The 27,329-nt window shown below is 42.9% G+C and overlaps 1 protein-coding gene across 2 annotated transcripts; it reads left to right on the top strand.

The window, feature by feature from the left end:
• The first annotated feature begins 1,930 nt into the window (after positions 1–1,930).
• On the top strand, positions 1,931–25,450 carry LOC119653531 (WW domain-containing protein tag-325-like). 2 transcript variants are annotated; one of them, XM_038058204.1, is made up of 5 exons: positions 1,931–2,535; positions 14,007–14,346; positions 14,423–14,528; positions 18,665–18,841; positions 25,176–25,449. In XM_038058204.1, the coding sequence occupies exons 1-5, from the start codon at positions 2,206–2,208 to the stop codon at positions 25,234–25,236; spliced, it is 1,014 nt and encodes a 337-aa protein (XP_037914132.1). In that variant the 5' UTR covers positions 1,931–2,205; the 3' UTR covers positions 25,237–25,449. The 2 variants fall into 2 exon arrangements, with proteins under 2 accessions (XP_037914132.1, XP_037914133.1); XM_038058205.1 differs by lacking the exon at positions 1,931–2,535 and adding an exon at positions 2,649–3,009 and having other exon boundaries at positions 25,176–25,450.
• The last annotated feature ends 1,879 nt before the right edge of the window (positions 25,451–27,329 follow it).

The following is a 27,329-nucleotide window of genomic DNA, read 5'->3' as shown; positions in this document are numbered from 1 at the left end:
GGTTAAATATGGAGGAGACCAATTACACCAAGTGTTTCATCAACTGATGCTCAAAGTATGGGACAGCGAATTCATGCCTGACGGTGATAAAACTGTATACCGCCATGAGAGGATTCGGTATCCCGACGAAATTGATGAGGCTGACTAGGCTGACCCTAACCAACCTGGCCAGATAAAAGCAGCAGGATCACTCTCAAGACCATTCAACATCAACAACGGTCTAAGACAAGGGGATGCCCTATCATGCGTCCTCTCCAACTTGGCCCTGGAGAAAGTGATTCCCGATGTCGATGTAAATGCAAGAGGCACCACCCTCTTCAAGTCCACCCATCTACTGGCCTATCCTAACGATAGCAGCCGAGTAATGCTCGAGGAGTCGAAGTGAGAGTATTGTTAGATATCCACAGTTTAATCGATTCGTACGATTTTACTAGATGCGCCAGTTTATTTCAGCGGAGGTACTGAAGATACTGTAGGCTTGTCGATATTTTGGGCAGGATTCGAGCTCTTAGTTGACAGCAAAGTTTCAGAGCGAATACACCCCGAATAGTCTGAGCGAGGGTTTTTGTCATACTAAGGGAACGAAGATCTAACAACCAACCTCTATCAAGAGAGCGTTTGATTTAGACACGTGCAACTGCATACTGGATTATGGCGGTTTCCGTGGAGCAGCGGCAGCAGTCTTAGGACTTTGCGATATCGAAGTGGCACAAAACAGCGGTAATTGGGTGTTTGGAGCGGCCACTGACACTTAGTTACCCTGACGCTTATTAATTGTATGGTTTTCAAATTTGATTTTGAGAAAACATACTCTACTGGCATCACCGAAAGAGAAAAGTGGTCAACAAATGGCCACGGGTCTTTTCGGATTATAGGTATAGTAATCTTTACCGTTGGCTCAGTTATGGAAGATGGGTCGGATTAAGGGGCGTTTTTGGATAGTTCAATCCTGCAGCTGACCTAACTTTTTGGAAAAATGATGACCATATTCCACACTCAGTTAAATAAGCGATTTTAGTGGATAATAAAGTGGGCCTCAATTTTCCAACCGAACCTAACATTCTTGAGTTCCGAAATGAGGGAACGACATTTGAGTCGATACTTGGCCGTAGGCTGTCGTATCGGAAGGTTGCAGTTCAAATCTCACTGGTGGCAAGGGGATTTGCTATCGTGACTGGATGTCAAATACTAGTGGACTCAGCTGTGAATGAGTATCTGAGTCAAATCATGGTAATAATCTCGGGCGAGCGCAATGCTGACCACAATGCCTTCTACAGGGTGTTGTAATCCTGTAGTGCGCCGGTACGGTCTTGAATGAAGTGCTCTAATACACTTCAAGGCTCTGATCCAATATAGATGGTTGCTATATATATATTGAAAAGATGAACCACACTGAGAAGGACTGAAGCATAGTATTGATTGAGGATCTTCCTTTGAAAGAATGTAACGATCAAGCATCACGAATACCAGATCAAATAAAAAATAGCTGCGGGCACTTATCGCTTACGTACATATCTTAAATTTCTGAAGAAAAGTATGTTACATAAGAGAATAACTAAAAGTTGCGTACCTGATTGTCCAGCTCCCGGTTGGGGGTTGAATTTTTGGTTTCTCTTAACTCCACTCTAGCACATAAGGATGTCTAAGTTCTCGGTCGTCAGTGCTTGGTAAAGTTCAAATTGCTCGAATAATGCTCCAGGAAAAACCATACGCAACGCGGCCTTCATTCCGAGAACAAGGGATTATTTTTGAGTGACAAGACATCACTCCAGCAAAAATCAACCCATTCTCATTCAAAACATGCATTATTATTAAGCACAATATTTTTGTCACTATCTTATCTTTTTCGCTAACAAACACCCCTTGCCAGCAGCAGCGACCAGATACATATATCGATGACGCGCTTCCAAGCTCAATGAGTGAGTTTCGCGACAATTCACGAAACCCCGTGAAAAGTATCAAACGGTTTTGATATCTTTTTCGCGAAGAAGTAATTGTCCGACTGAGAGAATGTTCGTTGGCGGTGATAATGGAACATACACTCAATCTCCGCCAAAGTCTATTAAAGTAAAATAATGTTTTCCACAGTAAAAGTTCGGTGAAAACAACAAGGTCGTACTTCCGCCAGTCCAGGTCCGTACATGTGTCTGGGGACATAGTGAGTGGTTTTCCTGGAAAGTAGCGTCGCGAAAAGGGACTCGCGTTATGGAAAATAGAAAGTATGCAACGCTGCAGCTACCCCGGCGGGCTCCAGCCCCTCTACGTAACTCCGCAAGTGATAGTTGCCTCGAGTCGGAAGTTATCAGTGTTCTAGTGCGGGAAATCAATGATATCTCAACGGAAGTGAAAACGTGTAAAATTCGAATTGCAGAGCTGGAAAAGGCAATTGAAGACTTGCACCAGAATCGACGCAACAATGTTCGATCCAAGTTCGATATTTTAGCGGATTTTCTCAAATTGGGGAGTTGGCGAGCACCTCGGCATTTGCGTAAGAGTCGAATGTTCTTCCAGCGGAGACGATCGTCAGATTTGATAGTAAATATTCAGCACCTTTGATTTTTGGTGAAGGGTTCAGTGGAAAATCCAGACTTTTTTCTTAGACATAAGTGGGAGAAAGTATCTTGGTACGCATATACTCTCGTGCCGAGCTTAGCGACAATCGAGCATGTTTAGATAACGCAGTGTAATTCAAACGACGTCGCAGTTTACTACCGGTCTAGCGAGTCGTCTCGTAACTCCACGCTTGACTCACCTCAGCATCTTATGCACGTACAATGGGACGAAACCTGTGAAAATAGTGAATAGAAGATGACATAAGAGTGCGAGTGTTAACAAGTCTTGAAAGAAAATAACGTTTTGCTTCATTAGATACCAGTTCTCAGATACTTTTCGATATTTACTCACGAGCTCGGTCAATATGGAATTTGCGGCCATATGATGGGTATCGTGTAAACATTGGCTAATGGAATTCTTTGACTCGAGGAAGGCAACATTCCAGCATAATTTGCGGTGAAGCTAAAGTTAAAATGGAGAGTGTTTTCACATAGAAATTCGCACAAAGTATCTTTCCCTATGTTATTGCAATTGTTACCTACAAAATCATATCAACTTTTTCATATCAACAGGAAACGACTACTGTAAATTGCAGATATTGGAATTTAATCTTTGAAAACAAAATCTTAATCGATTATTAAAATTTGGAAATAAACTTTCTCACGTAGGTAATAGGTGGGAGAAATTATTAATTATGCGATAACAATGAGAATTTCATATGTACATATATTGCGTGAAAGAAGAGGATCGTTCTGGAATAGAGATTGCAAGAGGTACATAGGAGAAGTGTCTAACGCGAACTAAGAAAGTTTCTTACTGAGCCTGGAGCTATGTTTATTCCGTTTCTCTAGTATGGGTTAGACAGTCTCCCTTTTTTGGTAGATGGTCGTTCCCCAAAGTAGAACACAGTTAGTACCTTGTGCTGTGTGTGTATGATGTGGGGAGAGGATTTGCCTATATCCTAGTTGTCCACTGTACTCGATTCCTCCGTCTAATGAAATATCCCGGATTCGTTCAAGTGTCGCAGGATTTCCGTTAGGGGATGTGATGCTACCTACTAAAGCTGGAGCACTTCAGCACCAAAAATCCGTAGTCTGATGCTTCCATATGCGGGACACTCAAATAGAAAATGTTGCGTGGATCCCGCTTCCTCATTGCAGGATGGATACATATCATCTTGGAGAATTCCTATTCTGAACAAATGCTCAACTAGTGAATATGTAGTCAAAATGCCCATTATACTCCTGAAAATCTTCCTGCTTTCTAACAGGAAAAGTTTGGTGTGTTTAGCGGCATTAAGGATCTGCCACTTGCCATCATGGGAAGCTTGTTCCCAGCTTTTGATAGCTACATTAGCGAATGCTACTTACACTCCAATGGCTCGTAAGGAACAATATCACTTCTCGCTTTTATTCGAAAGATGGACTCCAGCTCCAGAACTCTGTCTCTGTCTCTGCAAAGTCCGTCTGGACAGTCCATAAGCTGTGAGAGCTTGTTTCATCCTGACCTCTATATGTTTATTCCAAAGGAGCTTCTTGCCTAGAATAACTCCCAGACATTTTACTTCGCAGAATTGAACGGTTGTATGCACCCCTCATCTCTGAGAAGCAAAGACCATTCAGTTTCCTACTTTTTGAAAAAATAATGCCATTGTAGTTTTATTTACTAAAAATCTTTGCCCGAGAAAAAAACAGTAAATCAAATCAGCGGCGCGTTGTATAATTCTACACACCGTTCAGAGGTCCTCCCCCCAAAAAAGCTAGCACAGCCACCTCATTCGCATAACCTAAGGCTTACGAGTTTGCATAGTAGTGAGTCAGTCAACAAGTGGCAATAGCACACCCCCCTGAGGGCAGCTTTACGTTGCTTTTGTTGTTAGGTAACAATCAATACTTATTTCATCGAACGGCAATCTCTGCGATAGCATAGTATAGATCAACTTAATTAAAATTTCATCAATACCATCATCATCAATACCAATACCGGTATCACAGAACTTTTAGAAGAGCGCATAGTCAAACGCATATTCGTCTTTCAGGGTTCCCTTCTCTACTTTTGAAACCAAAGAGTGAAGAGCAGGTAGGTTGGTAGGTAGGTATCAGTGGCCGCTTCGAGGAGCCCAATTACCGCTTTGGTGCGCCGTTTTGATGCCACAAACTCCTAAGACCGTGACTGTTGTTATGGGAGCAGAGAAGCAGAGTCCAGAGGCTCGGATCTTCAGAGGCAGCCCGTAGCATTCACGAAGGAAAGCAGCTCTCCGACCCTGCAGCTAGAAACCTCTCTGAGGTTCCCAAAGAATGGTTCACCCAGTGTCCGTAGCCTGACTCTAGCCAGAGCTGGGCAATCGCAGAGAAAGTGCATGAGGGTTTCCCTTCCTTCTCCGCAGCTTCGGCAATCCGAGTTGTAGGGCATGCCGAGCCTAGCGGCATGGTCCCCTATGAGCCAATGCTCCGTGCAGACCGCCGTAATCTTGAATGCATTTGCATGCGTCTGGCACAGGAGCTCTTGTGATCGGGCTATGTTATAAGCGGGCCAAATTCTCCTTGACTTGGCACAGCTTGTAAGCCTTCGCCACCTCAGGCCCGCGGCTGCTAGGTAGTGCGAGTAGACTCGGCCCCCGACAGCCGCCAGCGGAACACCGACTGTATTCGCTGAGGGACTGCCAAGAGCAGAGCCTTGCCTGGCCAATCCGTCAGCCCGCTCATTCCCCTCTATGTCCCTATGCCCGGGAACCCAGAGGATAGTGGCGTTGAGCGTGCCACCCAGTTGGTTGAACGCGTCTCTGCACTGCCCCAGAAGCCGGGAAGATGTCGTCGTTGAGTAGAAGGCCTTGATGGCCGCTTGGCTGTCGGTCAGAATGGCTATGTTATGCTTGGGGCTCGTATCACGCTCCAGCCATCGACAGACTTCCAATATCGCCAGTACTTCCACCTGGAATATACTGGCGAAACCTGGGAGACAATACGACTTGGATACACCGCGTGTATTCGAGAAAACCCCCGCGCCGACTCCATACACCATCTTTGATCCGTCCGTAAAGAATACCGTGTCATAGTCTTGCAACACGCCGCCGGTCTTCCACTTTGCCCTGGTTGGAAGGTCCACAGCAAAGTTTCTCGTGAAGTTCAGCTTGCGTATGACATAGTCCGTGGGGGATACCCAGATTTCTCGAGGTATTTCATCTAGGATGTTGCTGTAGCCGTAGGACTTCGCTGTCCAGCAGCCGGACTCACGTAGTCTGACGGCACTGCACGCTGCAACATATTTGATGTGGAGTTCTAGGGGGCGGAGATGCAGGAGTACATTGAGAGCATCTGCCGGGCAGGACTGCAGAGCCCCCGTAGCACCTGCACACGCGGTTCTTTGAAGCCTATTAAGCTTCGTTCTATTGTATTTCTTCTTCAAAGAGTTCAGTTCTATGTTTAACCTCCAATTTAGCTTAGGATCCAGGATTACACCCAGATACGAGTACTTCACGTTAGAGGAAAGAACCAATCTTTGTTCATTCAGCCGAGGTAGATGGAATTCAGGTATCCTTGTCTTGGTGGTGAATAGCATCAGTTGCGTTTTGGTTGGGTTTATGCTGAGTCCGCATCTTGCAGCCCACAGGCACACCTTTCGCAACGCTCCTTCCATGATGTCGCTCATAATGGGCAGAAACATCCCTGATACTAATATCACCAGTCGTCGGCATACGCCACTACCTTCACCCCGCTGCTGTCCAATATACGTAAAATTTTGTCCATTACTATTAACCAGAGCACCGGTGAGATGGCGCCACCCTGGGGCGTGCCTCTGTTCACAGTTCTGGTGAAGTGGTTGCCTCCCAGATTGGAGTGAAGAGCAGACTCGCAGAACTTTCCACCCTAGTACGCCTGCTTTAGTGGATGCGAAATAAGCGCCTTGCCACGAATGTGACGCTCAACCAGTTTCTCCAAACCATTCAGCAAGCATGTTGTCAAGCTGATTTGTTTGAAGTTCTTTGAATTTGAATAGTCATCTCTTCCACGCTTAGGTATGAAGATTACCTTATCCTTCTGCCAGGAGGAAAGCACGTAGCCCGGAGCAAGACATCTTCGAAAAATATTTCTTAGAAGTTTCTGTAAGTGCTCTATACCATCTTTTATCATTGCTCGGTAGATACAATCCATGTAAGGTGTTTTGAAGTGTTCAAAGGACAGTATAGCAGCTCCCACTTTTTTATAGGTAACCACCGCTCTCGCAGTGTACCAAAGGCTTGCAGAAACCGCCAACTCTCTCCCTACTACTTCTGTCACCTGTTGGTGTACTAGTGAAAGTTCCAACCGGTTTTCTAAGAGAGTCCAACTTGGCCGACTCATTCCTTTTAAGAAGCCAACACAGCCTTGTAGTCTTTCTTTTGCCTTACAGTTTTTCACAGTATGCTTTAAAGTGGTTTTGATCCGAACGCTTTACGATCCTCTTATATTCACGCTATGAGTTTCGGATATTTAACTAGTCTTTATTCTTATTGCTTTTACAAGTACTATGTCTAGGGAGTTGCGCTTTGTCGAATTTTGTCACACCCTTATCTGTTCACCAATATTTAGACTAAATCCTAAGTTACGGTGAACTGAGAATGAGACTTTGCCTAACACCCGCCAGTCTGTAATCAACTCTAACATTTTTGATGTGCAGATTGTTTGCTCAATTACTTCACTTCTTCTTGGTCTCACGAAGGTATCAAATAGCTACCTTCGTTTGTATCGCAACTTGTTAAGAGCTCGGGGTCACTTGATGCTGTATACAAAATAAGATCCTTCAGTTGTGGCCTCAGTGGAGGACACAAAGAATCATGGGGTAAGTATGCAGGGGCAGCTATGAAGTTTCTCCTCTTGCTAGTTACCTGGTATTGTAAGATTTCCGCAACTAAGTATATGGAACAGAACTATTCGTCTTGAGGATCTCTCATCGAAGAAGATTCTAGTCCCCTTTTCTAATCCACTACCACAAATTTTGTTAGGACGAGTCCATAGTTCTTGTTCCAGAAATATTTAAGGACAGTAATACAATTCTGCCAGGCTTGTTGCCAATAGATATCAGGAGGCTTTGTTATGCTGTAGGTTAATTTGACTAATTTTTGTAGATTAAAGTAACTTTAATGTGAAAACTGCCACTTAGAGTCCTGCATCCAGTGTGATTATCACCGGGATAACCAGCTGATCCCCATCTTCCACCGAAAGTCTCGTCCGTTGCGATGTCTTTGGATACTGCCGAATTCGCTGGTGCAGTAACGCCTAAGTCCTCCGCTTTTTTTGGTAGAGGCGTTTTTGTACTCTCCTTGTTGGCTGCCCGCACCGTAGACACTGGGTTCAGGCTCTCGATTAAAGTGGAGAGCATGTCTTGCGATTCCTCCGGGGAACATGAATCTGCCGAAGCAGCGACTTGATTCCACAAAGTCATGTGTATATCGGAAGTCCACAATTCCTTTACCGCTTGGAGAGTTAATATCTGTTACATCCTTCTACATGTGTTTTGAACACCCTTAGTGTAGTAATAAACTAGTAGAGACTACCCCACCACGACAAGGTGGTGTCCGAAGGGAGAAGTTCTGTAGTAGTCAACATAAATTAAGAAATACTGATTGATCTATAATTTTTGAGGAACTCCACAGTCACATCTGCGTCTCCAGGTATATACCTGACTATTTAGAAAAAACATGTATTGTTCCGACAGATGACCACCAGTTGCGACCTTTCCTTGTTGTTTCTTTATGACACCGAGACTAAGACTTTTTCCTTGTCGCATTAATGTGGCTAATCGGCTGTGGGTACGTGATCAGCAGGAGTAGACTCGACTAATCCCCAAGGCAACTCGGGTTCAGAGTGGAGAGATCCACGGATATTGTTATGGAGGCCGGGACTAGCACTGAAATCCTACCTAGGATCGGATTTGTGAACGCTTTCACTAAGGCTCGCCATGAGGGAGGAGTCGTGCCTGGTCGGTTATGCAGACAAGGTTGCGGCATTTGTTGCTGGACGCAAAGCAGACTTGGCATATTGATGCGACGGGGGTATGAAGGTGTTACTTATACAAGAATGGGAAAAAATTATCTCTTAATTGTGTACTATAATGGAGTGATGGACGACGCCGAACACACCTTTTTCTCTTGTGAAAGAATGCGTTTCGTCAGCAACTTTATGCAGACCCAGGGGAGCTCGCTCCAGACAACATTGTCAGAGAGATACTGAGGAGTGCTGGCAGATGAAGTCATATTTCGCATTACGTTCGGGTACTTCTTGTTGCGAAGAATATTGAGCACGTTCGGTAGAGGGACCGGTTTCTTGAAGTTACAACTCCTTTCGTCCTCTCCCCTCCTGTTGGTGAAAGGAATTCCGTGACTTGAAGGTTCCTTAAGGTGGAGGAGCAGGAGGGCTAGCCTGAAGTAATGTGTCAAACGGTGTCAGACTTCTCTGATGATGGTAAGGTATTTAGTTGATAGTTCGACGTTGTACCGTCGCGGGAGTCCAAAATTCCTTGTGTGAATGTATCAACCCACCCTTATCCAAAAAAAAGAAAATTCTGGTGATGGTGTCCTTTTGCTGTATGTTACAGTAGACGTAAGTAAGGTGAAATCAAAGGCCTCTTCCTAGTTAACGTATTTTTTTTCAGTTGAAAAAGCAGAAAGTTGACTAACTGTTCTTGTGGGTCACAGATTTAATTTAGTTTGTTGATTTGAGCCCCAAAGTTTGAGCTTTGTGCTACTCTTGCAGCCTATCAATAGGTTAAATTTCTTCGATGTGATTTCTCACGCGGCCTTTTAATCATTCTCAATAAAGAGTGCGATGTTGCATTGACCATGAACAGTTGCTGAAGATTTCAGGCGTTCGAAGTGATTTGATGGGGCCTATTACCATTTGTTGAGAGCACTGATCGAGATCTTTTGAACTTTTGACTAGCTGTTAGAGATCCGCAAATTGCTTGGAAAACTCATCCGCATAGATCAAGACATAGGGTGTTAGCGGTTAGGTGCCTACTCTTAGTCGATTTTGAGAAGTTATTAGCAACAAATGCCGGCACTGAATGTCAAGTGCTGCATTGAGGTAAAATCTCAGAGGAATTCGGAGGAAGTCGAAAGTGAAGTTTGCTAGGGTAGCATGTTGTCAACAATACTTTTTCTTCTCATTAGGGTTAACTCCTTTATGCTGCCGTCGAAGGGTTCAGGGGAATAAGTCGTCTTTCCTGGAATCTGATTGCTTTTTCACCGAATCATCGGTTCCCAAAATTGTCAGCTTGATTGGTCTTTGCTTTTTTCCTAATCCTAACACCTTTGAACAATTTGTATATCTGGGAAGTTCCTGTCGACACAGAGTTTGATGTCCTCCAGCGAATTATTCTGTTAAGGGAAAGCGAAAGAGCGTGAAGTTAATATGATGTTTCTCCGTCTGGCTAATAATAATATCATCAGCCGTTCTTCTTCATTTTTTCAATTTTGTAGCTATGAACCCATTTCTGACTCCACCGAATGGTCCTGGCCCATATAGTGACGTCGTTACTCCTTCCCTGGCCGTTTGTTCGTTGCCTCATTGTCTTCTAACTCATTGTGGTCTGGAAACCAGAATGTCCACAATTTATTGACCCAGCCGTACGTGTTAGACCTAAGTGGTAGGACCTAAGTGTCTTAATATCCGCTTGGCTGCCGGTTAGAACAGCAATATTCTTCCCCCATTGTTCCTTTTGAGGTTGGAGGAGGCACATCTGTCTATAGCGTATAATTTCACCTGAAATATGCTGGTATGCCTACCTATTGGTTCAAAGTGCGTTTTCCTTGAACAAGTGATGCTGGCGCCTGCTTCCTCTGCTGTCAGAGATCCATCAATATACCAGCTTATCAATTGCTGATTTAAGGCAAATGTCAATGGTACGCTATCCAGTATGCCCAGATGTGCAGATGGAGAAGAGCCAATCCAAGGAGGACCTCTGGGGATGCCGTTGGGCAAGTTAGTTCTCATAATTTCATGATACACACGCAACATCTACGAAGTTTGTGCAACTCCCTGGCTGTTGTGCTGAGTTCCGTTCTGTTTGCCCAGGTTACCGCCCGATAGGAAATCATTGCCCTTACTATTGCAGTGTATATCCAGTGCAGCATTTTTGGTATAGTGTGATTCCTAAATATTTGACTTCTGTTACTCATTTCACTCCATGTCATTTAATCTAATCATGGCTGATTGATCGATCAATTGTCGATAGCTTCCGTCTAATTGATGCATTGTGTTCGGGAACCCTTTCTGTACACATAATGTAAACAACTTTTGGAGTTGGGATGGCATTTTTGTCATCCGTGAATTTCGCATGCATTGCGTGGCTCGGCCATAGATTTGATTTTGCTGTACATTAGAAATGCATTTTTTGTATTTGTTTCCGAATAACTCGAAAGGTTGTACGTGCAGCCTATGCTGTGGACCGCTATTGCTGTCGAACTTTTATTGTAGTTGAAGACTAGTTTGAGAAAACACAGCTGATAGCGAAGACTTCCTTCTTGTCCATAGTTGGAGTAGGATATTCCCTAGCTTACAGGCTTTAAAATTGGAAACTAAAGAAAGGGGTTTGTCGATGTCTGCTCCTGAAAATTTGAAAACTCTGAACTTTAGTGGAGGGAGAGATTTCTGTCATGAATTTACTCTGAGGAGGAGGACTTGGTTATCGTCAGCATAATCCGTGGACTTTAGGAAGGAAAAGAAAATAGATGGGTGATTGGGAGTTAGAGCTTAAAAACTTCGGCGTCTGTTATCTTTAGTGCAAGCTCTCCCGAGAAATCAATCTGACTTTATAGTAAACATTTCGTTCGGACGCAGTGGTGTCGACTATCGGATAATGCAGAAATTTAAGCTCATGTTTTTTCATCACAAGGCTACGCTGGATACTATTAGCTTTCGCAGTCCGAAGATTAATCGCTACCGAAATGTTACCTTTAGAACGACTCGATCGAATCCAGTTGCTCATTTTTTTTTGTGTATCGGAAGTCCTTCTTGGTGAGTAACTACCTTAGTATCTTTTCTGAAACATGGTAATGAGAGCATGCTTGTGAATTCGTCTCCCATAGGTAAAATCTCAGAAATATGTCTCTAGTTATGCTAGTTGTTTGTCTTTCATTAATCTTGTCCTTTTGGAGGTCGAAGTGGCATAGTGGAGTTCTGGCTCTTCCGCGATATGATCCATTTGCAGCGTTGGTGCGTTGTTTAATGCGACAAACTGCTAAAACAGTGACCTATGTGGGACGTTTAAAAGGAGCAGAATTTAGTTAATGTAGATCTTCAGAGCCCGCTTATGAAAGATATGAGCTCTCTCCTCCTACAATTAGATGTGAGGTGCTACAGTAAAATTTTTATTCAAGTTCAGTATGTGTGTAACGTAATCAGTTGTCAATATCGAACTTCGCATATACGATTCTTTGGATCCAATTAGCTTAGTTCTATTTCATTTCTTGCTCAACCATCACACAACTGAATTGTGTGTTAAGATGGAGTGAACCATGGCTGTGCCCTTCTAAAGAACTTTTCTCGATCAAAGATCTCATGATGATGATGAAGGTTTTCTTGCGCAGGCCTTCTAACCCTCAGTTTTATGTTTAGTTTCCAATTTAACTAAAGATCCATGATTCAACCAGATGCTTAATATTTTGAGGAAAGTGACCACGTTTGTTCAATAGCCTCAGGATTTAAAATTCGAGTATCTTTGCCTTGATGATAAATAGCATCAGCTCCGTTTTGGTTAGATCTGTTCCGAGTCTGCTTCTTCCAGGTCACACACACACTTTTCCCGAAGTGACCACCATGAGCTCACTCATAACGAAGCGAAACATCCCTGATACCATTATGCCTAATTCGTCTTTGATACTAATATACTCAATTCGTTACCATACACCACTTTTACCTCGTCCCAGTTCAGTATCAGGGAGCAAGCACCGGAGGGGTTGCATCACCCTGGATGCTTCCTCAACTCACAGCTCCGGTCAAGTTGCCGTTTTCGAAATCAGATTATATTATCCTAGTTTTTAGCATGGGTCCTATCCATTGCGTTAGACTTTTCTCCAATCCTCTCCTGGTTAGAGCCTACAGGATTGTTTTGATGCTAATTTTGTTGAGTGCTCAATCTATAATATATCCAGGAAGGCAGGTAAGGTATGTTGCTTGTAGTGTAATTTTTCTTTGAGGTAGGCGTTCTGTGGTCTGGGGAAGAACGACTATTTTATGATCATCCTCGAGTAGATGCCCAGGATGCGCTTTCCGCTGTTTTAACTGACCAGTGCTTAGCATGCAACGTGGCCATAATCTGTTGCAGCTAGGTCCTCTGGATCCATCTTTTGCTGCATTAAAAACAAAAGTTTCTCTCTTCGTTGGTATGGTCACATAATTCACATGCCAAGATTGGTCTGAACATCGAAGTCGATTGTAAGCGAGGAAAAGCCGGCCGAAAGCTTGATACGCTGCATGTGGATTTGAAAGCCTCGTGATTGCATCCAGATCAGGCATTTGATAGAACAAAATGGCGAAACCGAGTCGACCTTGCTTGAGAACGGGAAGAAGAAGAAGACATGAGTGCGAATTATATCCAAGCGAAATCCGTCTTATATATTCAGGCCCAAATTAGGCCGAAGCGAAATTATTTTTGTTTGAGGAATGAGGAAGTCCTAAGTCGGCATCCAGTTGATGTCGAATCGGACCAATCAGAAAGAAACTTTCTTCCATATTTATGGTGCACCCAAAAATTTAAAAAAGTGACTGACGGTTTCGTCCTTTAATCAATTTGAAAACCTCTGGTGGACGCACAAATGTCAAGGTGATTGTGGACTTCCATTTAGAAAAGGCCAAAATTAGACAGTAAATTATAGACAGTAAAGATTCTAGGCGGGAGTTCCGTTTTAGTCACAGTTCCCTAGATTTTTAAAGATTAGGCTAGGTATCGTTCAGTTACCGAACTAAAAAGTATAGAAGCATGTTAGCGAGGCTGTCAAAGGAGACGCTGAAAGTGCACTGCAACTAGGTTGTGAGAAAATTTGAGCCCCGGGGGATAAATATGCGAACCCCCTAATACTTTTTTATTTCAATAAAGTCGCATTTTGTGGTAGAAAAAGAAGTTGTGGCAGACCCTGCTGAGATAGAGCGATAGCGTAAGCCTGGACGTCGAACCGATTTTAAGGATATTGAATTGCTTGACCTCGTCCCAAAACTGGGTTGCTTCGAGTTCCTTACTAAGACAGACCTAGCCTGGGTACTGGTTGATGCGCTGTCGATAATGATGAATTATTTCAGACTATAACTAAATATATTATTCAAAACATGAACTTTGGCTGAGTCCACATTGACTTTTGTCAGTTTTAGTAAAGCTACTTTTACAATAGATTCTTTATTCGAATAATTTTTTCGCTAATCCAAAGTATATGACACGTTTAATTTTCGTACTTTACCTTTTATTTACTTATATCATCGCAGATTTCCGAAGAACTAAGTTACAAAACAGACCTTTCTTCCGTCACCAAGGATAAGCTATACTGTCATGTCCCTAGAATCGTTGTCGCCTGCTGCGAGCTTATAGAAGAGAAATCGAAAAACCAAATGGTCGGCGGTCTCTACCGGGTCCCTGGAGATTATGCACAAATCAAACGTTTACGTCGGAAAATCACCTTCGAAAATAACTACAAATGCTTACAAGAAGTGCATAGCATCCACACACTGGCAGGTCTGTTGAAAATATTTTTTCGTGACATCGATCCACCGCTGATTAAAAGTGACGAGATCGAACGATTTCCCGGCCTGGACACCGCAAGATGGAGTAAGTTTAAAAAAGCTTAGAAAACACGCAAATGTCCTTTCCCAAGCGCTTTTCTTATCGTGTAGATTTTACTTAGCGATCTGCTTGCCACGAGCCAGGGTACGGTCGATGCAGAAATTCATTGCAACATTGCCGGATGAATATCGGGAGACACTAAGATACTTTTTGTGTCATCTGAAGAAGTGAGTACCTTTTAAGACCAATAATTCAAACGCCAAATTGTTGTAAATAAATCTATAAATCTTAATATGTTTCCTGAAGTCATGTTCGATAATCTTTTCTAGTTCGTCTTATATCATTTTCTAAGTTCAGACTAAGTAAACATGACACTAGTTAGTAAAACTTGCAGATATTCGTAGTTTTATCTTCTGACATTAATTGATGTTGTTCAATTATGTTGTTTTAAAAATATTTTTACTGACTAATCTCGATGAACCTTGAGTGGGATAGTAGAGATAAAAATTGTTATACCATTCTACCAAGATACTGGGAGCACGCCTAATAATTTTTATTATAAACAATTTAGCGAAGGGGATGAATGAATTGAACTGGATAGTGAAATTCTTTATTTATTTATTCATTGTCTGAATTTGTGACATATTGAAATCTAGATAAGAAAGTTGCTACAAGAGTTTACGGTTTAGTATGTTATAGTATTTTTTCCGTGAATTGAACGTAACGCGATAACTAAATGTCAATATAGGAGTTCAACAATGCCTTTTCTAAGTTATCTGTTCTCAATCGGGCAAACAGATGCACTTATGCATAAGTAGTCCGATAACCAAGGTAAGTACGTGACTTTCGATGTCATGAGGAAAGTCACGTCTATTTATTATTTTGCACACCTTGCATCTGCTTCTACTTCAGCTGGGAAAATTTAAGTCGCCATAATTATCGTTTTTATAGCGCTCCAGTTATGATCCGCAGAATAATCAAGGATACAGTCAATCCTTTGCCTTACGCTTAGATCGGATGCAGATTCTAATCCGTTTTGCATTATTTGCACTGCTTTGACCACTCTTTCAGTAGTTATCGCGTCATCAACGGTGTAACAACTAATATCAGGTCTACGGCTGCATGAGTAAGGAACTGCAGTGATCTAGGATTATGACCTACGCCATCGTTGCTTCTTAGGCAGGGTTTGCCTCGTCTTGTTAAGGAGTGCATAATTTGTTTTCACCGAATTAAGCCATGTGGGGTATCAAAAGGAAGGTCTCGATTATCACTTTTCCCAGCAGTTACTAGTTTTTCCATTGGTCGCAAAGGGGAAGAGCGCGGGGGTCCGATAAGGGTCAACAATTTAAAGGACCCATTTTCAGAAATCCCCCACTCGAAAATTCTAGTGGTCTATGCACATGGTATCTAGGCTCGGTAATACTTTTCGTTTTGATATATGTTCAGGTAAAGTTGATAATCATCATCATCATCAACGGCGTAACAATCGGTATCCGGTCTTGGCCTGCCTTAGTTTGGAACTCCAGACACCCCGGTTTTGTGCCGAGGTTCACCAATTTGATATCCCTAAAAGCTGTTTTGCGTTCTGAACTACGCCATCGGTCAATCTCAGGCAGAGTCTGCCTAGTCTTCTTCTCTATCATAGATATTGCTCTTATAAACTTTCCGCGCTGGATCATTCTCATTCATGTGGATTAGGTGACCCGCCCACTGCAACCGATTGAGCCGGATGTTAACTACAATCAGACGGTCGTGGTATCGCTTACTGATTTCGTCGTTTTGTAGCCTACGGAATTGTCTATCCTCATGTAGGGGACCACAAATTCTTTGGAGAATTCTTCTTTTTTGCTAAGAACCCAGGTTTCCGAGGAATACAGAAGGACTGGGAAGGTCATTGTCTTGTACAGTAAGAGCTTTGACCCTATGGTGACACGTTTCGAGCGAAACAGTTTCTGTAAGCTGAAATTGGCTTGGTTGGCAGGATGTTGGCTGCACGGATTTCATCATCATAGCCATTATCGGTTGTTATTTTCGATCCTAGTTTGGAGAAATAATCAACGGTCTCAAAGTTGTAGTCACTTATCTTCATTGTTTTCGTTTGACCAGTGCGATTGAATGTTGTTGGTTCTTTGTTCTTTGGCGCTGACAATGTTTTGCTTTCATTTATGTGCAGCCCGAGATCTGCGCCGCCTGCGCGATCTGGATGAAGGTGGACTCTACATTGTCAGCGTAGGTCAGGGTGGACTTAAAGAGGATGGTGCATTTCGCATTTACATCTGCATCGCGAATCACTTTCTCCAGGGCCAGATTAAAGAGGACGCATGATAGGGCATCCCCTTGTCTTAGGCCGTTGTTGATGTTCAAAAGTCTCAAGGGTGATCCTGCTGCTTTATCTGGCCTCGCACGTTGGTCAGGGGTAGCCCAGTCAGCCTTATCAATTTCGTCGGAATACCGAATTTCCTCATGGCCGTGTACAGTTTTACCTTAGCTAGGCTGTTGTCATAGGTGGCCTTGAAGTCGATGAAAAGATGGTGCAACTGATGTCCATATTCCAACAGTTTTTCCATCGCATGCCGCACAGAGAAAATCTGTTCTGTTGCTGATTTGCCTGAAGTGAAGCCTCTTTGATATGGGCCAATGATGTTGTGTATCACTGATAGCGCCCTTGAAGTGGTTATGAAGGTCATTTGTTGATGCATCATCTCCAGGACATCTGTTGGCTGCGGTTATTGCGGCATCGATTTTCCCTTATAGGTGTTGCGGAGGGCTGTGTTGTGAATGGCTTCAGCATTCACTCTCACCTGATTGTCAGAGGGGTTTCTGGGCGGTGTTGTAATTCGAGCCTGGAGCACTATGTCAACGGGATAGTGATCCCAGTCTATATTCCGTTTTCTTTGCCAGGTTCGCCGTTGTGTGTCGTAACGTCGGTGTTCTGTGTAGGGTTTGTCCCGTTTTTAGGTGCGGGAGACTCGCCTTTAACCTTCGTTCCTCCGTCTGCAGTTTTTCGTTAAGCGATCACCATGTGGAGGTGCAGATAAGGTTTGATAGTAGAGCTGTTCAGCAGGCGTTTCCCGGGTTTCATGCTCCTCTTTGACCGCCAGAAGTACGGATGGTCGGGAGAAAAGTAACTTTCTTGTGGCAAATGATGCCCAATAAGTTTAGAAGCATCCACGGTTGTGGTTTAGTACGTAGGCGTGAACTTACGTCGACAAATCGTGCATGTCATCGGTTTCTACTGTCTTTGGAAGATTTCACATCCTGGCTTTGCCAAAAAAAATCGTGGAGTAAGGTCCAAAATTTCGAAATTTCAATCCAAAGTTGTGGAAATAAAATTATTATTATTACATCATTCTATAGGCTCCGTTTCGGCTTTCATTTAGCCTCATCGATTCTCGGGGTCGCTGGGTTCGTATAGTCCTTTTGTCTGTGCTTGGAAGCATTCAGTCGGCGATTGCCTGATGTTATCATTTCGCTAGGATTTCAATAGTCTGTGGGGCCTTATCTCTGCACCTTGGCAGCATAGGCCGTGACAACGTTGTTGCCTGTTTGCCGGGATTTGTCTTACATTAAATTTCTGGGCGTGTAACTTTCTTTACTTACATACTTCAGTTACCTCTTCAAGCTGCACTACTCGTCCAACATGACCTTATGTCTCCTAAGGGCAACACTCTTTTATTGCGTAGTGCATACCAAATAAGGGGTGAAACAAACACTGAGTGTAGTTCTAGAGGTTTGAAACTGTCTGTCCCATCTCAGTAAAGCCTCCATTTCTTGTAACGGCAACGGACGTTTTGTTTGGGTCAACGAATTTGAAGCGAGTTGGGATATTTCTAATAATTAGGGAGATTTTCAAATCAAATTAGCAATATATTGATGCTGTCATCGTCGATGTCTGACAGTTCTTCCGTAATGTGCCCATCAGATTCATTGCCATCACCAATATCTAGCCTCATGTTCGTTTTTACGGATGAAGGCAGGGCTTAGTACCCTGAAGGGATCCTAATTTTTGTTGTTTTATCTACAACGGTGTTCAGATAATTCATAAAAGCAGTGGGCATATTCTCTTCGTCCCTCAACTGTATTTTTGATTTCTCATTCATGGTGGATATTTACTCTGAATTTAGGCGCAGGCACAAGTTCACGGAGTAAATTTGTGACGATCGCTAGCTTTTCGCCTCGGCCTGAATGACTTCCATCGAAACATTGATCGATCTCTTTTGGGCGTTTCCAAATATCATAGATAACAAATACATTGTTCTGAGCCCTTTAGTGCCATTTTTAATTTTTAATTCTTGGTTTACTTTCCAACCTTAACTATCCCAAAAACTATTTATTATATTCGATTTATTTGATAACATTTCAGAATGTGTTCTGACTACCCGAAGAATTTGAGTTCACAAAGTGTCGCCATTTCAATCGGACCGTCGATACTACACATAACCGCGGAATACCGAGGAAATATTCAAGAAAGACTGAAAGAATATGGGACCTTAAATGAGTACTTACATTTCATGATTGATTATTGCGACGAAATATTCAGGTAAGATATTAAGTACTATTGATTGAGATACACTTATTATGATTACAATTTATTGTCCTTATCAAATCAGAGTTCAAACAATACTGCTAAACTGTTTTTGGGTAGGATACGTTTAGGCACTGAGTGAAGGACTTCCGCAGCAATAAGCATGTGGACTACTAACTCAATATTTCCATGAAGGAATTACCTTGGAACAGTTTGACAAGTTGGTTCGGGTTAGCTCTCTCGATCTCCTGCCGAAGGTAGCCTTCAAGTCAAGGTAATCCTTTCACTAACGGATGAGGAGAGAACCGCCTCACAAAAGGTACCCTTGCCTACTAGCTTCGGATATAATTTAACGTAGGTTCCATCTGCCTTTCACGATTTTCCGTATAAAAGATACTTCTGGCCCACTTATCTAATAGCTTGATCTCTTAGGAAATCTCGTTGAGGACTTCCAAATGTTGCCCTCCGTAATTTTAATGAGCAGAGCTAGTGATTATCCGCATTAACGGACTGTTTTTTGTCGTCGCGGTAATTTTTTTGTCTTTCTTTACTTTCTTTTTAAGGCAAAACAAAACCTGTTTGTCTGCCCGCCTGTCTGTCGGTCTGTCTGTCTGTCACACGTACTTTTCTTAGAAACGGCTATTCCCATTGACACGAAATTTGGTGAGGAATATCCTTTCTTCGTTGAGATTTAGGGGGGGTCCCCATACATGCAAAACGGGGGTGTAACATTTTTTTTTTACTGAATATAGTCACGTTGGATATCAAATGAAAGGTCTCGATTCATATTATAATCGTACTATTACTAACAAAGTTACAGTAACTCAAAGTTGAGTTTACTGTGTAAATTTATTGCAACTAAATATCAATATCACACTAAAGTGAGTAGTGTGACACGCTAAATGCATACACATAATGAGACGAGCTACCTACAAATGGGGTAGTTCTGCACTCAAATATACTCATAGAAGAAGCAAACAACGCCTTTCATACCTGAAGCGCCGAGCTTCCGGTTTCCCGACTTGTTTTTTGATGTTCTGGAGACTGCCTCAACGACACCTTTTCCAGGTACGTTTTCCTCTGCTCGATTTTTCTCTAGTTCGCTCTATCTCGGACTATCTGCGGTTTTTCCTTTATGGTGCTTTGAGTACGAATTACTACTCCTTTCGCTTTTCGTGGCCCGGCTTTTACTATCCATGTCCGCCTATAGGAGGGCCAATAGCTCTCCTACATAGTTTCATCAGCCCCTTTGCTGACGTTTTTGGAAGGAAGGTAGCACTGTATGTGCTGTTGCAGTCGACTGGGCTCTCACTCGGCGCCTTGAAGATTCGTCGGTCGTTAATGCTGCCTTCGCTGGACGCTGCAACATGGGATGCGTTTTTGTCCAGTTATATTTTCAAAGCCGATAACGACGAGTTCAATTTTTTTGTTGACTATGACTATGACTAATTCCAAACACACGGCCTACTGGATGACAGATATAATATATTACATAGTCGAGAGGCAGAGAAAAAGTTTAGTAACTGAGCCACTGGTGTTGGTTCAGCAACCGTTCCCCAGGTTTTGTGCTCCAACGTGGGTAACAATCCGCGTTGTCACTGTGGGGTCTAAATTACCTTTTGACCGCCTCAAAGTCATAAGTAAGAGATGAAGATGGTTTCCTTCGGGGTAGATCGTAATCATCAACGCACAACAACCGGTATCCGGTTTAGGCCTGCCTTTAAAAAGAACTCCAGACATCCCGGTTCCGAGGTCCCCCAATCCGATATCCCTAAAAGCTACCTTGCCTCCTGACCTACGCCATCGCTCTATTTCAGGCAGGGTCTGCTTCGTCTTCTTTTCTACCATAGATATTGCCCTTATAGACTTTCCGGGCTGGATCATCCTCATCCATACAGATTAAGTGACCCGCCCACCGCAACCGGGTCGGATTTTATCCACAACCTGACGATCATGGTATCGCTCATAGATTTCATCGTTATGTATGTATGTGTTTCCTTTTTTTGGTAATTCGCTTGGAGTACGGAGATGTCATCGTGATTGGGCAACTACGAAAACACACTTCTTAGGCACTTTAAATGCTTTTCTTGACGTTACGAACGTGTTCTTCATCTTTCAGTACTTAATCTTAGGTGATTTGAACGTTTGACCAGTCAAATATGAAGCTGTGTGGGTTCCTATATCTGAGTTCGTATTGTCAAGAGAAAGAGTGAAGCTGAGGGTCATGGTATTGCTCAAAGATTTCGTTGTTATGTAGGCTACGGAATCGTCCATCCTCATGTAGGGGGCCGAAAATTCTTCGGCGAATTTTTCTCTCGAACGCGACCAAGAGTTCGCAATTTTTCTTGCTAAGAATCCAAGTCTCCTAGGAATACATAAGAACTGGCGAGATCATAGTCTTGTACAGTAAGAGCTTTGACCCTATGGTGAGACGTTTCGAGCGAAACAGTTTTTGCGCGGATTTCATCATCGTAGCTGTTATCGGTTGTGATTTTCGACCCTAGATAGGAGAAATTATCAACGGTGTCAAAGCTGTAGTCTCCTATCTTTATTCTCTACCCTGGGGGATGTAAAAACCTAAAAATTAAACGGTAAATTGTTTGAGGTATGCTAAAGGGAAAAGGATAGGGAACTCCATTGCAATGGAATATTTATTTCATGAAAGGAGATGAAAAAGCTCACGTGGAGCCTAACTCTAACGACCTATAACCGGGTGATGCACATTTCTATGATTTACTCTTTTCGTGTCCCACGTTGGGCGCCCAATGGCCAAACGGATGAAATTGATTGTGGAAGGACATAGGTACATAAATAACAATTGAAACAACTAAATAGATTTACTCGGTAGAAACAACAGGTGAAGATGTCGGAAACTTGATAGCTGGCGAAAAAACCGAACCACATATGTTTTGGGAGGAGTCTAAATGTCAATTGGTGTTTTTAGAATCTTTTTGTCCTATGCCATTATCTTACTTTACTTTTTTAATGTTATTTTGATGGAGTACCCCTCCATCGAAATGAGATCCTCATTGACACTTAGGGAGACGGACGTTCCTTCCCCAATTACCTATCTAATCGTGGTGAGGGAGCTCAGTAAGGAAGATATGGAACCAGAGCTGAAGCTGTAATCGAAAACCCAAGCTAAAGTGTGACTACTAGTTAAGATATGAATGACAAACTCTGGGTGCTGAGCCAACCTCAGTTTTAACTAGCCTTATTCCGGCCAAAAAGCGGCTATGCTAAGATTGACTTTACTTTCCCCGGTAAAAAGGCCCAGTAAATTTCGATCAAAATTATTCAATTCTTAGTGTGTGGATAACTCTGAGCTCATCGATGGAGAACCTGAGTCTAAAAGCTGGCTAAAAGTTCTGTTAACACTCCCGACCTCGGATTTTAGTCCTGTTGAAGCTAAAGTTTTACTCACGGGTAAGCATCTGCCTTCGGGTAAAACATTGTCTCCGGGCACGGGTTGTACCGAGACTGCGGAGACTGAAGCACTCCGAGGATCTGCTTCTCGGAGCAAACGGAAGTGACAGCAGCCCTCTAAAGATCCCAACTTTTCAGCCAAAGGGCAGCAACGAGGGCTCGGGTGGCTGTGGCTATGTTTTCTTTTGCAGCCAGAGCCAGCCAGAGATAAGGCCGACGGGTGGACCTTATATGGCGACACCAATTCCTTCAGTTACGGTAATGAACAGTACGAACAGCTTGAGGGCTACATATTCGCAAGGCATCAAGCTTTCATTAAATGCTACGTCTGAACTTTGCCGGTGAAAGCACGAATGTTTGCCTCAGCGAGTCCGGTTCCTTTTGGAAGGAAGTGCGAGGACATCCATGGCCAAACTTGATCTCTGAGCTAGTATCATTCAAAAACTGGCTTCAAAATGAGGAGCGCTGAGACTCTGGAACCGCTTGGTGTTCAGAGTAACTTCAACACCTCCAACAAAATAACCCCAACTCCACCATTTGGAAAGCAGAGAATATCGGTCGACTGAACTAAATATTAAGAAGGTTCGGAAGCAAACGGGCTACCGATTCTAGTACGGGCTTAGGACCGTTGCGTTATAAATGTTGGCTCCTATGGTAAGTGAATGGAACGCGCAGCTCACGGAATCTTTATTTGAAGCATAGATAATTCGCCATGTTTTCTAAAGAAATTTGCAGCATTCTAAAGCGGCTAATGTATTAATTAGTCGAGATCAATAGCTGCAAATCACTTACTCAGCTCATGTAAGAACCTTGGATGATTAGTGGGGAAACCATGTGCTCAAAGTGCACTTCCCAAGCGGCATCCAAAATCTCAGCTCAGCCCCATAAAGCTCTCAACTATGAGATTGGATTTTGGTATATAAAATAGAATCACTTGAGCGGGTAAAGTTAGTATTTATGGTATTTATAATGGATGTGTTGGATCTACATAGTTGGAATGTATACCGCGCGTGCCTGAAATACGCTCATGTTCCAATTACCTGTGATGTGAAGATAATATTCATTTTCACATCCGGGAAACTCACCTACATGGACGCAAAAAAATGTCCGACCGATTAGCCTTCCATTATGTCATGCCTCATTCGCCGTCATTTGTGACGCAGTAAGAAGGAATGGAATGGAGTTTGACCCTTCATTGATTGGAGTAGAGGAAGATCTACATGCTGATCGGACGGAAGTCTTAGGGGCTGTCCACAGGGGGAGACTTTCTCTACTCTGTGGACGATCTAACCGTAAGAATTATGGGCAAGCTTGTGACCTCTTGAATGCAACTCTGAAGATAATCCACAGTTGGTGCCATCGTATTGGACTCATAGTGAACATTAGGTATATCGGACTAGTTATGTTCACTGGGAACATTAAGTGAGGCAGGTACACCCCGCCCACCTTAGCGGGGGCTGAAATCCGGGTATAAACAGTCAAATATTTAAAAGTATGTCTTGAATCCAAGTTAATGTAGCAGCATTCTACCCAGGAATAATGTCAGAAAGCTCGGCCGATTGGTTTGGTGCTGTAGGACTGCGATAAGCATGATCTGGGAACTTTCATTGCAACGATAATAGATCCCATTTTCCTGTATGAATGCATCGTCTGGTGGCATAAACTGGATTTTTCTAACAGCAGGAGGCGCAAATTCAAAGAATCGGTTGCCTAATTATTACTGGGGCAATGAGTATTATGCTGATCGCGGCACTCGAAACTATTGTAGATCTACCCGCCATTCATTTAGAGGTGGAACAGGAACCAGCTAGCGATGCATATTGACTCGATAAAATTGTTGCGTGGAAAGGTGATCAATCATACGGCCATGCGATCATCTGGAAACCTCTTGGCAGACATCAAGTAGCTCGGACGCCTGCCGATCTTATGGTTTTCAGTTTTGTCTCTATGAAGACATACTTCAGCGTAATCACTGAGAGAGAAGAATGGTCGACAAATGGTCACGAGTCTTTTGGGATTACATGTGATGTCGCACCATTTGAATATGTTAGAACAGCCCGGCATCGGTGTCACTAAGTAGCAACAATATATCGATTCAGTATCTGTGAAGTTCCCCACTTGGCAGGCTGCGGAAGCTTGCCAAGAATCTGAATTCACAATGGTAGGACCAGAGCCAGCATTTGACATTCGGCCATCTACTGTCAACTCCGCTGTGAAAGTTGAAGTTGCAAAGATTCACGCGGCTGAATGGAGAAACTCAAATTCCTGCCGCAGGCAGGAGAGCCAGGAGCTTTTAGAGGAGCCTTTTTATTGACCCTTAAAAAGTGTGACATGAAAACCCTAGTAAAGCTATTAACCGCACACTGTTCTTAAACTGCCATATGAGAAAAACTCGCGTGGTGGTATCAGCTATATGTAGCCAATGTGAGAAAGAGGAGGAGGCGGCTTCTTCAGACCTCAGGTGAAGATACCTCGGTGAGGTTTTCTTCAATGAACAATCTGCGCACTCTCTTGGAATGACGATTATATCCCTTGCTGATGGCAGTTTTAAATTAATTAGAACAACGGTGCGATAAACTAAATAGTTCAAGCATTCAATAAACTAAATAGTTCAAGGACTTCCATTCTCCCTTATCAGGGCTTAGATGGTCCCTACGTTGAAACTTTGCATGCTTTGTAAGGCGTCTGGAAAAACGCAATTAAAAACTATGAAGGTAGCTATAACCTTGGCTTTGAATTTGTGGCCTTCAGAACCTCTATTTCTAAATATGCATTTAAGCGGAAACCAGGTATGATTGTTGGTTATAAGAAATAGATAAAGATAGTCTCATTTTTTTCTGTTTTTTAGTCAAATTCCATTTGATATTATGATAGTAAGATGGATACATACTTCAATGAATTTCTTAAAATCTTATCTTTTCAGCTGCAACTTCACAGCGCGAGCGCTAAACGACTCCCTACTAAATTCGATGTTTATTGATTAGTCGTTCCTTCGTTGATGGATCTCCAGACAATGCAGTACATGAATTATTACCATGAATTACTAAGTACTTACAAGTATATCTATTTGTATTGTAAATAAATAATTTGTCTTACATTATTGTTGAATTAAGAAATAGTTTATATAGAGACATATGTTCTACAAATTTATTATCTTATTGTTGAATATAAATAATTTGTTTGTGATTAAATGCATTTTGCATACACAGTTAATCGTAGCGCATTGGTTCATAGTTAGACGTTTTAGCCCCCGCAGAACTTTCCAATTGTGTGGACTTTTCATAATTTCATCATCATCATCAACGGCGCAACAACCGGTATCCGGTCTAGGCCTGCTTTAATAAGGAACTCCAGACATCCCGGTTTTGCGCCGAGGTCCACCAATTCGATATCCCTAAAAGCTGTCTGGCGTCCTGGCCCACGCCATCGCTCCATCTTAGGCAGGGTCTGCCTCGTCTTCTTTTCCTACCATAGATATTGCCCTTATAGACTTTCCGGGTGGGATCATCCTCATCCATACGGATTAAGTGACCCGCCCACCGTAACCTATTGAGCCGGATTTTATCCACAACCGGACGGTCATGGTATCGCTCATAGATTTCGTCATTGTGTAGGCTACGGAATCGTCCATCCTCATGTAGGGGGCCAAAAATTCTTCGGAGGATTCTTCTCTCGAACGCGGCCAAGAGTTCGCAATTTTTCTTGCTAAGAACCCAAGTTTCCGAGGAATACATGAGGACTGGCAAGATCATAGTCTTGTACAGTAAGAGCTTTGACCCTATGGTGAGACGTTTCGAGCGGAACAGTCTTTGTAAGCTGAAGTAGGCTCTGTTGGCTGACAACAACCGTGTGCGGATTTCATCATCGTAGTTGTTATCGGTTGTGATTTTTGACCCTAGATAGGAGAAATTGTCAACGGTCTCAAAGTTGTATTCCCCTATCCTTATTCTTGTTCGTGCTTGTGTTTGACCAGTGCGGTTTGATGTTGTTGGTTGATTCGTCTTCGGTGCTGACGTTGCCACCATGTATTTTGTCTTGCCTTCATTGATGTGCAGCCCAAGATATCGCGCCGCCTGCTCGATCTGGATGAAGGCAGTTTGAACGTCTCGGGTGGTTCTTCCCATGATGTCGATATCGTCAGCATAGGCCAGTAGTTGGGTGGACTTGAAGAGGATCGTACCTCTTGCATTCACCTCATCCTCAATTCCCTCCCTCAATTTCATCGTTTATTCTGCATAAAGCAGCCTTAATTTATCTAAGTTGTAAGCCTTAGCTGAAAATGACATGTAAAACTTCCTTCTATGTGTGACCTATGTACTGCCACTTTTGCCTAATCTGTTGTTATTTAACCTCTTTCTGTCTCTGAAAAGGGATTAAATTAAACGAAATACTTCAAATTGTGCTAAATTATTGTCCTAGATAGCATCATCAGTGTAGAAATTTCGCTGTGATGTTTAGCGTTATAATGGAGTATTATAAACGTGATGCCAAATTCCGCACATAATGCAGTCTGTAGTGACCAGCGGATTTTGTGAAATAGCCAACTACGAGAGCTAAACTACCTCGCAAAATCCATTTGCCATTACAAATGGTGCTTAACTTTGAGCTAACCCGTGGCCTCCAAAATTATTAAGACTAGAGCGGGCCAAGATAGGGTGCGGACTCCAAAAGCTACATCTCCTGAACGTCTCGTTCAGATGTTCCCTTTCGATCGCGACACTTGGGTATTGAATTTTTCGCCCATTTCCATTTTCAGTTTCGCTACTGTTTCCGTTTCTATTTAATGAGCTATCCCGTTTAGGTTGTACTGTAGGTTTTGGTATGTTGCCAATACACATTAAGGCCACGTTCCACTTTGATTTCGAGAAAGACTTCCACAGCTACATCCCCGAGTTTACTTGGAATGAACTAAGCAGGAGGGGCCAACCAGAGAAACTAACTATTCAAAGGAATATATGATGCCTCAAAACCCAGGATCAAGATATCTCAGAGCAATATGAAGTGGAAAGCGGCATTTGGCACAGTTGTATTTTGGTACCGATACTTTTCCTTTTCGTTACTGATGACGTTGTGCCCT

This window comes from Hermetia illucens, chromosome 4 (genome assembly GCF_905115235.1).
Source record: "Hermetia illucens chromosome 4, iHerIll2.2.curated.20191125, whole genome shotgun sequence".
Lineage (NCBI taxonomy): Eukaryota > Metazoa > Arthropoda > Insecta > Diptera > Stratiomyidae > Hermetia > Hermetia illucens.
The sequence above is the reverse complement of the archived record's forward strand: the minus strand, read 5'-3'. Positions and strand labels throughout refer to the sequence as shown.

What these genes read in the sequence shown, in the direction of transcription:
- LOC119653531 (XM_038058204.1), top strand. Translation starts at nt 2,206, where the DNA reads ATGGAAAATAGAAAGTATGCAACGCTGCAGCTACCCCGGCGGGCTCCA. An exon ending in CCTGGACACCGCAAGATGGA is followed by an intron (nt 14,347 to 14,422) that starts GTAAGTTTAAAA and finishes GATTTTACTTAG; the next exon opens with CGATCTGCTTGCCACGAGCC. An exon ending in TATTGCGACGAAATATTCAG is followed by an intron (nt 18,842 to 25,175) that starts GTAAGATATTAA and finishes TTATCTTTTCAG; the next exon opens with CTGCAACTTCACAGCGCGAG.